The sequence below is a fragment of the Mobula birostris genome, chromosome 17, assembly GCF_030028105.1.
Source record: "Mobula birostris isolate sMobBir1 chromosome 17, sMobBir1.hap1, whole genome shotgun sequence".
Lineage (NCBI taxonomy): Eukaryota > Metazoa > Chordata > Chondrichthyes > Myliobatiformes > Myliobatidae > Mobula > Mobula birostris.
Window position 1 is genome coordinate 34,847,589 of NC_092386.1, and position 14,761 is coordinate 34,862,349.

The following is a 14,761-nucleotide window of genomic DNA, read 5'->3' on the forward strand; positions in this document are numbered from 1 at the left end:
AGCTAAGATTTAGACTTGCTGCAATTTGCCTACTGCTGCAACAGTTCTAGAGTGGACAAAATCACAATGGCTCTTCACTCTACTTTGGAGCACCAACAGAAAAAGATACATCAGGCTGATTATTGCAGCTCAGCATTCAATGCCATTACCCTACAGTTTTAATTGCCAAGCTTGTAAACCCTCCCACAGAAATTCCATCTGCAACTTGATCCTTGCTTTCCTTATTGGAAGACCACAGTTAGTGCAGATTGGAAATACCATCTCCTCCCTGTTGACAATATACACAGGGACACTTCATTTAAACAACTGCTCTACTCTGTCTATACTCACAACTTTGTCCTAAGCACAGCTCAACTGTAAAATATAACATTGCTGATGACATCATTGTTGTTGGTAGAATCTCAGATGGTGACAAAGAGGCATACAAGAATGAGACAAATTGGCTAGCTGAGTGGTGTTGCAACAATGACTGCACACTCATTGCCATCAAGGCTAAAAAACTGATTGTGGATTTCGGAAAGGGGAAGTCAGGAGAACCCACTCCTGTCCCTGGTGAGGGATCATCAGTGGTCAGGATGAGTAGCTTCAAGTTCCTATGTGTAAACATATCAGAGGATCTACCCTGGGCCTAACACATTGATGCAATCATGAAGATGGCACACTGGTGGTTCTATTTCATTAGCAGTTTGAGGAGATCTCATATGTCACCAAAGTCTTACAAATTCCTGCAGATGTACTGTGGAGAGCATTGTCACTGGCTGCATCACAGCCTGATATGGAGCCTCCCATCAACAACCACAAGAGGCTGCAGAGGGATATAAATTTAGCCAGCTCCATTATGGCACAACATTCCCCACCAATGACTTCTTCAAGACATGATGCTCAAGAAGGCAGCATCCACCATTAAAGTCCTTCACCATCAGGGCATCCTTCTCCTCTTTACTACCATCGGGGAGGAGGTACAGGAAACTGAACACTGACAATCAGTGATTCAGGAACATCTTCTTCCCTTCCATCATCAGATGTCTTAATAGTCCATGAACCCATGAACGCCACCTTGTATTCCTTTTCTCTGCATGATTTATTTATTCTTGAAATTTATAATTTTTTAATATCTTCCTATTGTATTGGTACCACAAAACCACAAATTTCATGTCATATTTCAGTGATAATAAATCTGATTCAAGACTAAAGGCATATGTGTTACTGGCAGGATTAACATTTATTGCCTTTTCCTTATTGCCATTGAGAAAATGTGATGAGTTGCGATCACAAAATGCTGCAGTCCTCCTGTAAGGCATCCCATAGAATCCCAAAGTGATGTCCAGTTTCCCTGACATGGTGGTGAAATTAAACCAATAAAATATGATTGCATGGGGACTATTCATGCCTGTCCATTGCAAATCCTTCAAAAGCCTAATAGTAGCAATTTTTAACTGCTGAGTTACTCATTCCACAGTAGTGGCTGTGCTTGCAATATTCCATCATTGGATCATGCTGGTAACTTAGGGTGAATTAGAGACCTCTGGATAAGAGGCAAGGATAGAGCAATCAGCAAAATGCTAACTGACACCAAGTCCTCAGAGACATCATGTCCTACTTGGACTGCTCTAATGAACAAATGTCCTCAGCTTTTTCCAAGACTTTTATTGATGAGGTATGTGACATTCTGTATGATAACATTCCTCTGTTGATTGCCTTCTGCTCTTCTCTGTAAAAGTGAAGGTCATATTGACTGCCAACTTTTTCACACAAGACTTTTCTAAATGAGAGCAGCAGATCCCCGACACATCTAATGGATTGGTTGCTCATAGCTGTGTCACAGAGTACTCCCAGGCATTGTGTTTCCTTTTTCATCTAAACCATTTCATCTGTACTTTGATTTTAGTCAGAAACAATTGGCATCTTGAACCTCGGCATTTGTTGGTGCTGCTGGCTCCCCATAAGAACTGGAAGCCATTGACTCTACTCTTTATAATTTGGATGATTTTGCAAACAGAAGTTTACACTCACAATGTGAAGCTGATTATGGGTCATGAATGAAAGAAATCCTTCAAGGTTAATTCCACAGTTAAGTGATCATCTCTGCTCAGAGGGATGGATCTGGGGACATGGGCTACCCTTTACTTGCTTGTCTCCTTACATAAGTGCAATATCCAACCCCAGCCATAGACCTGAGAGCCACATAGCTACTATGATGCAGGTGAAAAACATCCTTGGACTTCTTAAGAAGGAATTTGTTCCTTGCATCAGTCTGTAGGTACCCTGCAGTCTGTAGGCCTTATAGATGCATTGACTTCATCCACAACACGCTGGAGGAACTCAGCAGGTCGGGCAGCATCCGTGGAAAAGATCGGTTGATGTTTCAGGCCTGACAAAGGGTTCCGGCCCGAAACGTTGACTGATCTTTTCCACAGATGCTGTCTGACCTGCTGAGTTCCTCCAGCGTGTTGTGAGTGTTGCTTTGACCCCAGCATCTGCAGATTATTTTGTGCCACTGACTTCATCCTGCAGAATGACATAATATGACATAAAATCAAAGATAGTCATTGGTCCCAGAGCAAGGAATGTCAAATCTCAAGATGCAGTTTCAAGAGCTGCTGCAAGTGAAACAGGAGGAAAAAGAAGACAACCAAGGGGTGTTCTGCACAGCATTCACCATATCATCTCCCAGGTATGAGGAAGAGTGAAGAAATATTGATTACTGAACTTATTGGAAGAGAGACATTTCTTCAAAGCAGCCTGTGAAATCATGGTCTTCGACAGAACTCAAGGGATCCTCTCCATATTCCAATTGTTGCCACTAACATCAAACACCAATTATAATCTGTTGAGGCAGCCCAAAAGCTGGATAAAAATTCCTCACACTTGCTTCGTAAGAATGCCTACACAAATTATAACATGAATAAATAAATCCCTGATCCAGCTCTTGCTGTAATAACTCAATTTCCTCATAGATAGATAGATAGATTATTAATCCCAAAGGAAATTACAGTGTCACAGTAGCATTGCAAGTGCACAGATATACAAATATTAGAAGAGCAGAAAGAAAGAATAAAGAATAAGTTACCTCAAGCAGTCCAACAGGAGGGGGGTCATCACTTATTGCCAATTTACTTATTAAACTCAGACCTCTGCTTAACTCTGTGAGTGTAAGTAGTGTTGAGCAGATCACCCAGACGTAGCTTGTGAAGAAATGAAAGCACATTTCATATTGCTCCACTGAGTAAGGATTCTCAATCCACAGGAAAACTACTGTAACCATGTCTTGCCAATCTTCTTGTGTCATACCTGGTGGGACTCCACTCCCTATGACATATGACCTTTCACCTAGCACATACCTCATTGATCAGAGCTTGCTTGTCTCTCTGGGTGAATTTACTTGCTGTGCAATGTCGTGCCAGGAGTTGCACTAAATCACGTGAGGTCTCTTTAGATATTGCATGTTCCATTCTGGTGACTACTTCTGGGTGTGAACCATTCTAATAGTGTTTCACACAAGATTCAGTATATTGTTTTCTTTTTTGGGAAATCTACCAGCAGCATTAAATACAATGCTAATTCATGAAGGACTTGAGAGATGGGATGGAGGGTGGATGTTTTCCCTTGGTCACAATTTCAGGTCTGGGCGCACATATTAAGGAGAATGGTAGACCACTTAGGACAGGGATGAGGAGAAACCTCTTCATTCTTTGCCCAGGAAGGCTGTGCAGGCTCAGTCATTCAGTTCATTCTAATCACTTTCATAGATTGCTGAACATAGCAGAATTAATATACAGTATATAGGAAGAATAGTGGAAGAATAGAGGTGAGGTAGATGATTGGCCTGGAACTTAATGAATGATGGAACAGGCTGAAGGCATCAGATGGGCTACTTTCTCCTATTTCTTATTTCATTTAATTAACATGTTCTTACTGAATTGAAATGTTCAAAGTTCTGACAGGGATCAACAAGCAGGGAAAATGCTTGTTCTGGCTGGAAGGTTTAGAACAAGAGATCAAAACATCAGGATAGAGGGTAGGATATTTACAATGGAGAGAAGGAGATATTTCTTCAACCCCAAAAAGACGCTGAGGCTCTTTCCTGTACTTGGTCAGATAGAGATCAATGGATTTTTAGTTATTAAAGGATTTTAGAATTAGTGGGTAACGTGCCTGCTGCTCATCAATTTTAATATATTTCTAATGTTTAAAGACATGCCAAGAAAACTTGACTCATATCTTCAATATCCTATTAGTTTGTTTCTATCTAAAAGCTTTTTTTCTAGTGCTAATTAGTTCTCCCAATTATTTTGCTCCATTTATCCTTATCTTTCCCGTGCTGCCTTAATTTGCCCACCCTATGCTAAATTTGTTTAAACCTCCATCCACAGCGAACAAGTGAACCATCCAGTAAGGATATTAGTCCCTGCTCGGTGGAGGTAAACCCATCCAGTTTGTACAAGCCTTATCCTGCTCGGAACTAGTCATAATACAGCAGGAATCTAAGCCCTTACTAGGCACCTTTTTTCCAGCTGTGCCCTTTTTTGTGGTATTCTCTCCTGTACTTACTAGTGCATGGTACGGTAGCTACAGTAAATAATCCAGATCGACACCTGTTGAAATCCTGTGTCTCAAACTGCTTACTAAATCCTTAAAAACCTTCAGTTTTTCATCCCATTTGATAGGTCTTGCATCCCTACCAATAAGACCATGTTCCCCAGTGAAAGTGTACACCCTGAAATCAGGGAGGCAACATATTGTCCTGAAATCTCTTCTGCAAGCACTGATGACCTTCGCTGTTTCCCTAACTATAGAATGTCTATTGCTATCTTCTTATTAGGAGCAATTTTCTGCTTATCTTCTTCTTTTCTGAACCCTTTGGTTAAAGTCATCATGTGAAGAAAATCATGTGAGAGAATAGGACACATCAAGTGTGACAATGGAAAATCGTGTATGGAACTGGAGGAGATAGCAGGGGTACTTAATGAATACTTTGCTTCAGTATTCACTGGGATTGGACGAGATGTAACCCAGGCTACTGTGGGAGGTGACGGAGGAGATTGCTGAGCCTCTGGTGATGATATTTGCATCATCAATGGGGAGGGGAGAGGTTCTGGGAGATTGAAGAGTTGCGGATTTTGTTCCCTTATTCAAGAAAGGAAGTAGAGATAGCCCAGGAAATTATAGACCAGTCAGTCTTATTTCAGTGGTTGGTAAGTTGATGGAAAAGATCCTGAGAGGCAGGATTTATGAACATTTGGAGAGGCATACTGTAATATGATTAGGAATAGTCAGCATGGCTTTGTCGAAGGCAGGTCGTGCCTTACAAGCCTGATTGAATTTTTTGAGGATATAACTAATACATTGATGAAGGTAGAGCAGTAGATGTAGTGTATATAGATTTCAGCAAGGTATTTGATAAGGTACCCCATGCAAGGTTTGTTGAGAAAGTAAGGAGGCATGGGTTCTAAGGGGACATTGCTTTGTGGATCCAGAATTAGCTTGCCCACAGAAGGCAAAGAGTGGTTGTAGATGGGTCATATTCTGCATGGAGGTCGGTTTCCAGCGGTGTGCCTCAAGGATCTGTTCTGGGACCCCTTCTCTTCGTGATTTTTATAAATGACCTGGACGAGGAACCGCAGGGATGGGTTAGTGACTTTGCTGATGACACAAAGGTTGGGGGTGCTGTGGATAGTGTGGAGGGTCATCAGAGGTTACAGTGGGACATTGATAGGATGCAAAATTGGGTTGAGAAGTTGCAGATGGAGTTCAACCCGGAAAAGTGTGAGGTGGTCCATTTTGGTAGGTCAAATATGATGGCAGAATATAATATTAATGGTAAGACTCTTGGCAGTGTGGAGGATCAGAGGGATCTTGGGGTCGGAGCCCATAGGACACTCAAAGCTGCTGCACAGGTTGACTCTGTGGTTAAGAAAGCAGACGGTGCATTGGCCTTCATCAATCATGGGATTGAGTTTAGGAGCTGAGATATAATGTTGGAGCTATATAGGACCCTGGTCAAACCCCACTTGAAGTACTGTGCTCAGTTATGGTCACCTCACTACAGGAAGGGTGTGGAAACCATAGAAAGGGTGCAGAGAAGATTTACAAGGATGTTTCCTGGATTGGGGAGCATGCCGTATGACACTAGGTTGAGTGAACTTGGCCTTTTCTCCCTGGAGTGACAGAGGATGAGAGGTGATCTGATAGACGTGCATAAAATGATGAGAGGCATTGATCGTGTGGATAGTCAGAGGTTTTTTGCCAGGGCTGAAGTGGCTAATACGAGAGGGCACTGTTTTAAGGTGCCTGGAAATAGGTACAGAGGAGAGGTCAGGGGTAAGTTTTTTACACAGAGAGTGGTGAGTGGGTGGAATGGGCAGCCAGTGACAGTGGTGGAGGCGGATACAATAGGGTCTTTTAAGACACTCCTGGATAGGTACATGGAGCTTAGAAAAATTGAGGGCTGTGGGTAACCCTAGGTAATTTCTGAAGTAAGTACATGTTCGGCACAGCATTGTAGGCCGAAGGGCCTGTATTGTACTTTAGGTTTTCTATGTTCTATGTTCTATGTCCGCAGTGTCTCTAGACAGATAAAATCCACACTGTAATGCAAGAAACAGCTCCCCTGTCACCACGATGAAGTGGTTAAGAAGGACCCCAAGTGATAACATTCCAAATGATGGCTTGCCTGTGGGGAGATCCCTCTATAATTGATACAGATTGATCTCTTTTCTTGTAGAGAGTTAGGATTACAGCATCCATATCTCCATTTGAGATATGGAGGATGAAATAGTGGATTTGTGGCTAAAACGCTTGGGATTTTTGTGGTGATGCTCTCTGACCCATGAAATCTTGTTTCTTTGAGTTGAGATATAGATTTCATAACTTCTTGTCGATTCTGCAGTGGCAGTGTGCCTCTCCTGAGTAGGTTGGAACAAAGGTCACTCTCACCAAAGACAGAGTTGCAATTTGGCTGGTCTTCTTGCCTTCATTGACTGTTTCTCTTGTTTTGATAATTCATCCCTATTCTTGTCTCTTCTTAGGGTTCTTGGCTCTCCGTTTTTAGCACTTCCCAGGGAAATTGCCTCTAAAATAAAGATGGTTTAGAGAGCTAGAAGCGCTCAGCACCCTCCTGAACTATCAATATCCTCTCTTCTGCCTCTCTGTCAGTCACCCATCCCTTCTCTTCCTGTACTTGATGGAACTGGATACATATAACACTTCAGTTGCAGGTGCAAGATACGGACTGAGCCTGCAGCACTATATAGTTGTCTCATTACCTATCAGGGAGCTTTCCCAATGAGTGTTACCTTGTTGCAAATGCACCTCCAATATAAATGCCTATTCCCAAATAAAAGTTTTGATGCATTGAGCAGATAAGTACATCAGTTACAGTTTCTCTGACACACCAAAAATTAGTGACAACTGCCATTAAAGAACACGAATGATGCACCATTAGAGTACAATCTTCAAATTGGTCATTGTTGCTTAAACCATATTTCACTCTAATTCTCAATTTGTTTTCTTACAGTGGGAAAGCTAAAATGTTTGAGGTTATTATGGAAACAATTGAGTATGATTTTCCAGCATTTGTTGGAAAACTCTTCAGTTATGCTTCAAATCCGGGGCTGATTCTACCTGGGATCTTACTTATGGTGTAAGTTTTGTTTTCCTTTCAGCAAACAAAAAACTCTAATCACCCAAATAATTATGGTCTTCCTGTCCCATGGTTTGATTAATGGTACAGAGCTTAAAATTAAATTTAATTTTGTACAATTGCAAAATATAATATAAATCGTATTAAATGCACTTTTTTTGCTTTAATGGGTTATCAAAAGAGTAAGTATATTCAGCTGTAGGTGTGGGGCATATTCATAGACAAAAATCTAATATCAAATTTATATATATACAGTATGTTTTTGAGTTTAAAAATTGATATGAAATAGATGCACATTGTTGCATGAAGTATGAGTGAATTTCTCTCTGGTCCTCATAAAACTAATTTTATGGATATGGATTTTCAGTCCTTCAGATAAGCATTTCAAGGTACACTTGTTTTACTTTTTAAATAATGTTTTGTTCATGCTATAAAATTTAGTATAATTGATTTTTTAATCTTTATTTTGCACTCTGCAAAATCTTTAAAAATCGATCCTCATTTGCTGCCGGTTGTTTGCTGTTCAGCCATTATGAAAAAATCAGTGTTGATATATCTTAACTGCAATTCTGAATAAAGAAGGTGCTAATGTATACTGTAAACTATAAGGTATATTTTTAATAAAATATATTATTTATTTATTAAGCACTATGACATCTGATTGCCTTTCAACCTGTGTTTAATTGCAGTTTAGGCATATATTACCTTAATGCTACCTCAAAAACATACAAAGCAGCAAATCTGGAACTAAAAAAGAAGATGCAAATAGTAAGTTCATATTGAAAAGTAGTCACTGAGGGGAATGCACAGTTATTATGTAAACTTGGAAATACATAGTTTTTCATATATCCTTTACATAGAGAAGGACACTTATTTGAGGTCTAGAAATTCTTAGAGGTAGAAATACATCTTCTCATGGCATGCACCAAGTACGCAGTGTATCCATTTTATTGTGCACTTGTAAAGTTTGGTTCCATTCTGCACAGCCAAAATATGTTGGTAGGATTTTCATAAAAAAGGTGCATGATTGTAATCTGCACGCCTTGTCGGGAATAAGGCCAATTTATCTCAGCCACTCCAAACAAAAATCAGCCCTTCAGGAAACACAGTTCGTTGTTGGTAGACAGAAGCAACCTACAACATAGATGTTCCAGAAGGCGGAGGTTACAGAGGCCATGAAAAGAGCACTGAGGTTCTCAGAAAGACACTGGAATGGCCATTTAAATGGCATCTAAATTTACAAGAAATACACACACAAAATGCTGGTGGAACGCAGCAGGCCAGGCAGCATCTATAGGAAGAAGCATAGTCGACGTTTCAGGCCGAGACCCTTCGTCATGACTAACTGAAAGAAGAGATAGTAAGAAAACTCATTTTTACACCTTTCTTTGTGATTGCCACATGACAAGTCACTTTCTGGACCAGAGTTCTTTACTTCAGGCCAGGAGGACTTCAGAAGTGTGTGGCATGGCATTAGATGTGGAACTATAGATGGTATGAACAAGTGGCTGATCCATTTTATTAACAGGCATGAATTTTCCAAGTATGATTTACTGAGGGTTACTTCAATTCTTGATTGGATTGAAAATAAAATACTATGCAATCCAACTTCTACCTGCACATGGCTAGCATGAGAGGGCATAGTTTTAAGGTGCTTGGAAGTTGGTACAGAGGAGATATCAGGGGTAAGTTTTTTACGCAGAGAGTGGTGAGTGCATGGAATGGTCTGCCAACAACAGTGGTGGAGACGGAAACGATAGGGTCTTTTAAGAGACTCCTGGATAGGTACATGGAGCTTAGAAAAATAGAGGGCTATGGGTGAGTCTAAGTAGTTCTAAGGTAAGGACATGTTTGGCACAGCTTTGTGGGCCGAAGGGCCTGTATGTGCGGTAGGTTTTCTATCTTTCACTCTTTCTATGGCTGTTGAAGTCACTTAAGGTGCTCTGCTAGAAAAAAAAAACAACTAAATATTAATAAACCCTGCATAGAAGTTAATAAAGTATATTGTCCTGTATTTTAAAACAATAACATTCCTCCTGTGTAACAAGGCTAACATCTCGGTGTTGTGTTGCATTTTTAAATATAATCATACCCCACAGTGAAATGTTGTTAAATATGGTGCGATTCTTTTCTATTAAAAAAGCAACGTGAAGAGCAAAAGAATAGAAGGAACAATAAAAATACTGTCAATCCAATGTTGCAAGATTTAGAAGATCTTTTACCAAAGAGAACAAATCCTAGCAAACTTGAAACAGGTGGGAGCTGATGACATTGTTTAATGTGTGACCTAATTTTAGTAAAATATGTAGCTTAAAAAGACACTGGCATTTAAGTCTTTATTCAGGAATTATACTAAATAGTGTAATTTGATTGATATTTTACTAGTAAAATAACTGCACTTAATAAATGTGAATCTAGTTGTTTAAAACATACACTCATTGGCACTTTATTAGATACAGCTACTCATTAATGCAAATATCTAATCAGCCAATCATGTGGTAGCAACTCAATGTATAAAAGCATGGTCAAGAAGTTCAAACATTGTTCAGATCAAACGTCAGAATGGGTAAGAAATGTATTCTCAGTGACTTTGACTGTGGAATGAGTGTTGGTGCCAGACAGGGTGGTTTGAGGATCTCAGAAATTGCTGATCCCCTGGGATTTTCACACACATCAGTCTCTACAGTTTACAGAGAATGGTGTGAAAAACACACAAAACAAATCTAGTGAGTAGCAGTTCTGTGGGCAAAAATGCCTTGTTAATGAGAGAGGTCCGAAGAGAATGGTCAGACTGGTTCAAGCTGATAGGAAGGTGAAAGTAACACAAATAACCATGCATTACAACAGTAGTGTGTAGAAAAGCATCTGAATGCACAACACATCAGACTTTGGAGTGGATTGACTACAGGAATGCCTAATACTGCGCCCACTGGGTTTCAATTCTTAATTAAGATCTGCTGAACTTTACCCTTGCATTCAGCTCTATGTGAAGTTCCTATTTGTTCCACTTAAATATCACAACAGTTTCAAGTAAGATGTATAACCGTGGCTGGTTAGCCTTAGGATTACAACTGGCTCGATCCTGATAAACAATATGCATCTGCTTATTGCTGGGATTGTATTTTCTGTCACCGAATGTGTATCCAATCACTCAGAGGGTGTCCTCAGAAAGTAAAGTGATTTGGCCTGCCTTGTTCCCTAACCTAACTTCTGCCCCACTGTTGGTAGTTTGCCAGTCCAAGCCATGACTATTTTAAAGGGATCGCATACTTTCTGATAATTGCCCCTACTACATATATGATTTGGGATATCTGTAGGAGAACAGGCGGCAATAGTTTAGTCTGTCAGAAGTGTTCATTTCTTCAAGTTTGAGGATATTCATGGAAGGGGAACAGGCAGCAAATGCTTAGTCTGTCAAAGACATTCATTTATTTAAGTTTACATCACATAGCTATGATGCTGATATGAACTTCAAAATTACAATGCTATCATCATCAGTTTTATTATTTGGTATAAAGTTTATAAGATTTTAAAAGAATATTGCTGATGCTTTCCTGCTGAAAGTACTTTACAGAAGAACCTAGTTTAATTTGCAGTGACTTGCAAGTTTTCACAATCACATTCCATCCTGGAGTAAGATGGAAATAGTTTCATGTAAATAGTACTGATAAAAAGAGCTAACCTATTAATTTCGAGGCTCTCTTACATATTAATGTTCTCTAATGTTTCTGCATCGTAATTAATTGTATAATTTATCAGGAATATACATGAGCTGGCTCTGTTGAGCAAACAGATATTTTCCTCTTGAAGTTGAAAGTGCCTACCTTTACCCATGAGCAGGTCACAATAGACTTTTAATAGAGGCTGTCATGCAATACAAAGAAACTACAAGTCTTTTCACTGTGGTCAGCAAAAGGAAATCAGAGGTACAATTCCAGAAGGTTTTTATTTCCAGATGGAAATACAGTTGTTATATATTTGTTTTCCTTTCAGTTAAAATTATTTAACATTTACCAGACCTTCAAAATATTTTACATATTTGTTATCCTTTTTCACTTCCTTTGTTTTCCCCTGTGCTTCTCAATGAGTCATTAAAGTTTTGACATTTCTTTTGTAGTTCTGATATTAAGCACAGGAGATTTTGTAGATGCTGGAATCTAGAGCAACACAAAATGCTGGAGGAGCTCAGCGAGTCAGGAAGCATCTATGGAGCTGACGATTTGGGCAGAGACCCTTTATCAGGGAGGAATCTAGAATAAGAAGTGGGGAGAGCAGAAGTGAATACAAGCGGGCAAGTGATAACTGAAACCAGATAAGGGAGAAGGTGGGTGAGTGGGGCAGAGGGTATGAAGTAAGGTTATTATCACTGATGTAAAGGGCTGAAGAAGGAATCTGATAAGAGAGGACAGTAGACCATGGGAGAAAGGAAAGAAGGAGAGGCACCAGAGGGAGGTGATGGGCAGGTGAGGAAAAGAGAAGGAGTAAGAGGGAACCAGAATGAGGAATGGAAAAACGACAGAAGGGGGACGGAGGAGAAATTAGCAGGAGTTCGAGAAATCGATGTTCATGCTATCAGATTGGAGGCTACCTAGATGGAATTTGAGGTAACCTTAGAGTGACCTCACTGTGACAGTGGAGGAGGCCATGGACTGACATGTTGGAATGGAAATGGGAAGTTGGATTGAAACAGGTGGTCACCGGGAAATCCCACCTTTTGTGCTTGATGAGGAAGTTCCACAATCTGCGTCAGTTCTCACAGAAGTAGACGAGGCTGCACTGGGAGCAACGGTAGATGTTCGACAGACTCAAGGTGAAATGTTGCTTCACCTAGGACTGTTTGGAGCCCTGAAGAGTGGTGAGGGATGAGGTGTAGGGGCAGATGTAACACTTGTCCCACTTGCAGGGATAAATGCCAGGAGGAAGATCAGTAAATAGGGATGAGTAGAGAAGAAAGCCATCTACACAGCGATCCCTTCAGAAAGTGGAGAGTGGGGAGCGAAATATGTGCTTATTGATACCTGTCCTCTGGAAACTCATCCTCTAATATTTCTAATTTCCTCACTGTTGCTGTAGATAGTACTTGTACTTAGATCCTGGACACCTTGCAGTAACCTCTTATTAATAAATATTAAATTACACCCTACAAGTTGGATTTCCATGAGCAATTCAAGTGGTTTGTTCTTTGTATGTCTTGAATTTGTATAATCTGCTCTCATCTTTTACAATTAGTCCATAAAATTATTTTTGTGATTAAAGGAAAATTTGTGTTTTTTGTATCTTACGGTCCAGACACAGGTAAAAAAGCATTTGAGAAACAGCCCCCTTCCACCAATGGAAAACTTGGAAAGGAAATGACACTGGCACCACCTCCGCGAATGGTAGTAACGAAAGCACCCAACCCAAGGCAACCACCGCACCTACCAGGACAACCGAGACCTGGAGCACCAGGTCCACGTCACCAGGGGCCTCGCCCTGGGCAGCCAAGACATTAAAAAGTGAGAGGAAATGAACCCATTTCTCCAATATACTTTGAGCGGTCTTGATGAGATTGCGGTCAAGCAAATCTGAATCTGGTTTATTATGACTGACATATGTCAGTGGTAACAATACAGTGATAATATTAATGTCTGGAATGATAATGAAATGCATCATTCCAGGCAAGTTTTTAATGAACCCTGAAATTATTTCTCCCATTATTAGTAAACTTGCCTTTTTTTCTATAAAAAACAAATGTATCTCAACGATAATAGATCAAGCTGAATAGATTCTTATAATTGTTTAGCGACTGGTTTCCAAGCAAGGTTAATATTAAAATAATTGAGAAGAAATTCATTCTTGGACACATACTAAATATTCGATTTGTGAGTGTATGCAATCATAGAAACATAGAAACATAGAAAATAGGTGCAGGAGTAGGCCATTCGGCCCTTCGAGCCTGCACCGCCATTTATTATGATCATGGCTGATCATCCAACTCAGAACCCCGCCCCAGCCTTCCCTCCATACCCCCTGACCCCCGTAGCCACAAGGGCCATATCTAACTCCCTCTTAAATATAGCCAATGAACTGGCCTCAACTGTTTCCTGTGGCAGAGAATTCCACAGATTCACCACTCTCTGTGTGAAGAAGTTTTTCCTAATCTCGGTACTAAAAGGCTTCCCCTCTATCCTCAAACTGTGGCCCCTCGTTCTGGACTTCCCCAACATCGGGAACAATCTTCCTGCATCTAGCCTGTCCAATCCCTTTAGGATCTTATACGTTTCAATCAGATCCCCCCTCAATCTTCTAAATTCCAACGAGTACTTCTTCATATGAAAGTCCTGCCATCCCAGGAATCAATCTGGTGAACCTTCTTTGTACTCCCTCTATGGCAAGGATGTCTTTCCTCAGATTAGGGGACCAAAACTGCACACAATACTCCAGGTGTGGTCTCACCAAGGCCTTGTACAACTGCAGTAGTACCTCCCTGCTCCTGTACTCGAATCCTCTCGCTATAAATGCCAGCATACCATTCGCCTTTTTCACCGCCTGCTGTACCTGCATACCCACTTTCAATGACTGGTGTATAATGACACCCAGGTCTCGTTGCACCTCCCCTTTTCCTAATTGGCCACCATTCAGATAATAATCTGTTTTCCTATTTTTGCCACCAAAGTGGATAACATCACATTTATCCACATTAAATTGCATCTGCCATGAACTTGCCCACTCACCCAACCTATCCAAGTCACCCTGCATCCTCTTAGCATCCTCCTCACAGCTAACACTGCCACCCAGCTTCGTGTCATCCGCAAACTTGGAGATGCTGCATTTAATTCCCTCATCCAAGTCATTAATATATATTGTAAACAACTGGGGTCCCAGCACTGAGCCTTGCGGTACCCCACTAGTCATCGCCTGCCATTCTGAAAAGGTCCCGTTTATTCCCACTCTTTGCTTCCTGTCTGCTAACCAATTCTCCACCCACACCAATACCTTACCCCCAATAACGTGTGCTTTAAGTTTGCACACTAATCTCCTGTGTGGGACCTTGTCAAAAGCCTTTTGAAAATCCAAATATACCACATCCACTGGTTCTCCCCTATCCACTCTACTAGTTACATCCTCAAAAAATTCTAT

The 14,761-nt window shown here is 40.6% G+C and overlaps 1 protein-coding gene across 1 annotated transcript in view; it reads left to right on the top strand.

The window, feature by feature from the left end:
• LOC140211603 (transmembrane channel-like protein 2-A) overlaps positions 1-13,499 on the top strand; it is a 42,424-nt gene extending 28,925 nt beyond the window's left edge. Inside the window, exons 14-17 of the mRNA XM_072281501.1 lie at positions 7,517-7,642; positions 8,332-8,410; positions 9,786-9,897; positions 12,932-13,499. Coding sequence (XP_072137602.1) covers positions 7,517-7,642; positions 8,332-8,410; positions 9,786-9,897; positions 12,932-13,134 — 520 coding nt within the window. The 3' untranslated portion in view covers positions 13,135-13,499. The remainder of the gene's footprint in view (positions 1-7,516; positions 7,643-8,331; positions 8,411-9,785; positions 9,898-12,931) is intronic.
• Positions 13,500-14,761: the final 1,262 nt, after the last annotated feature.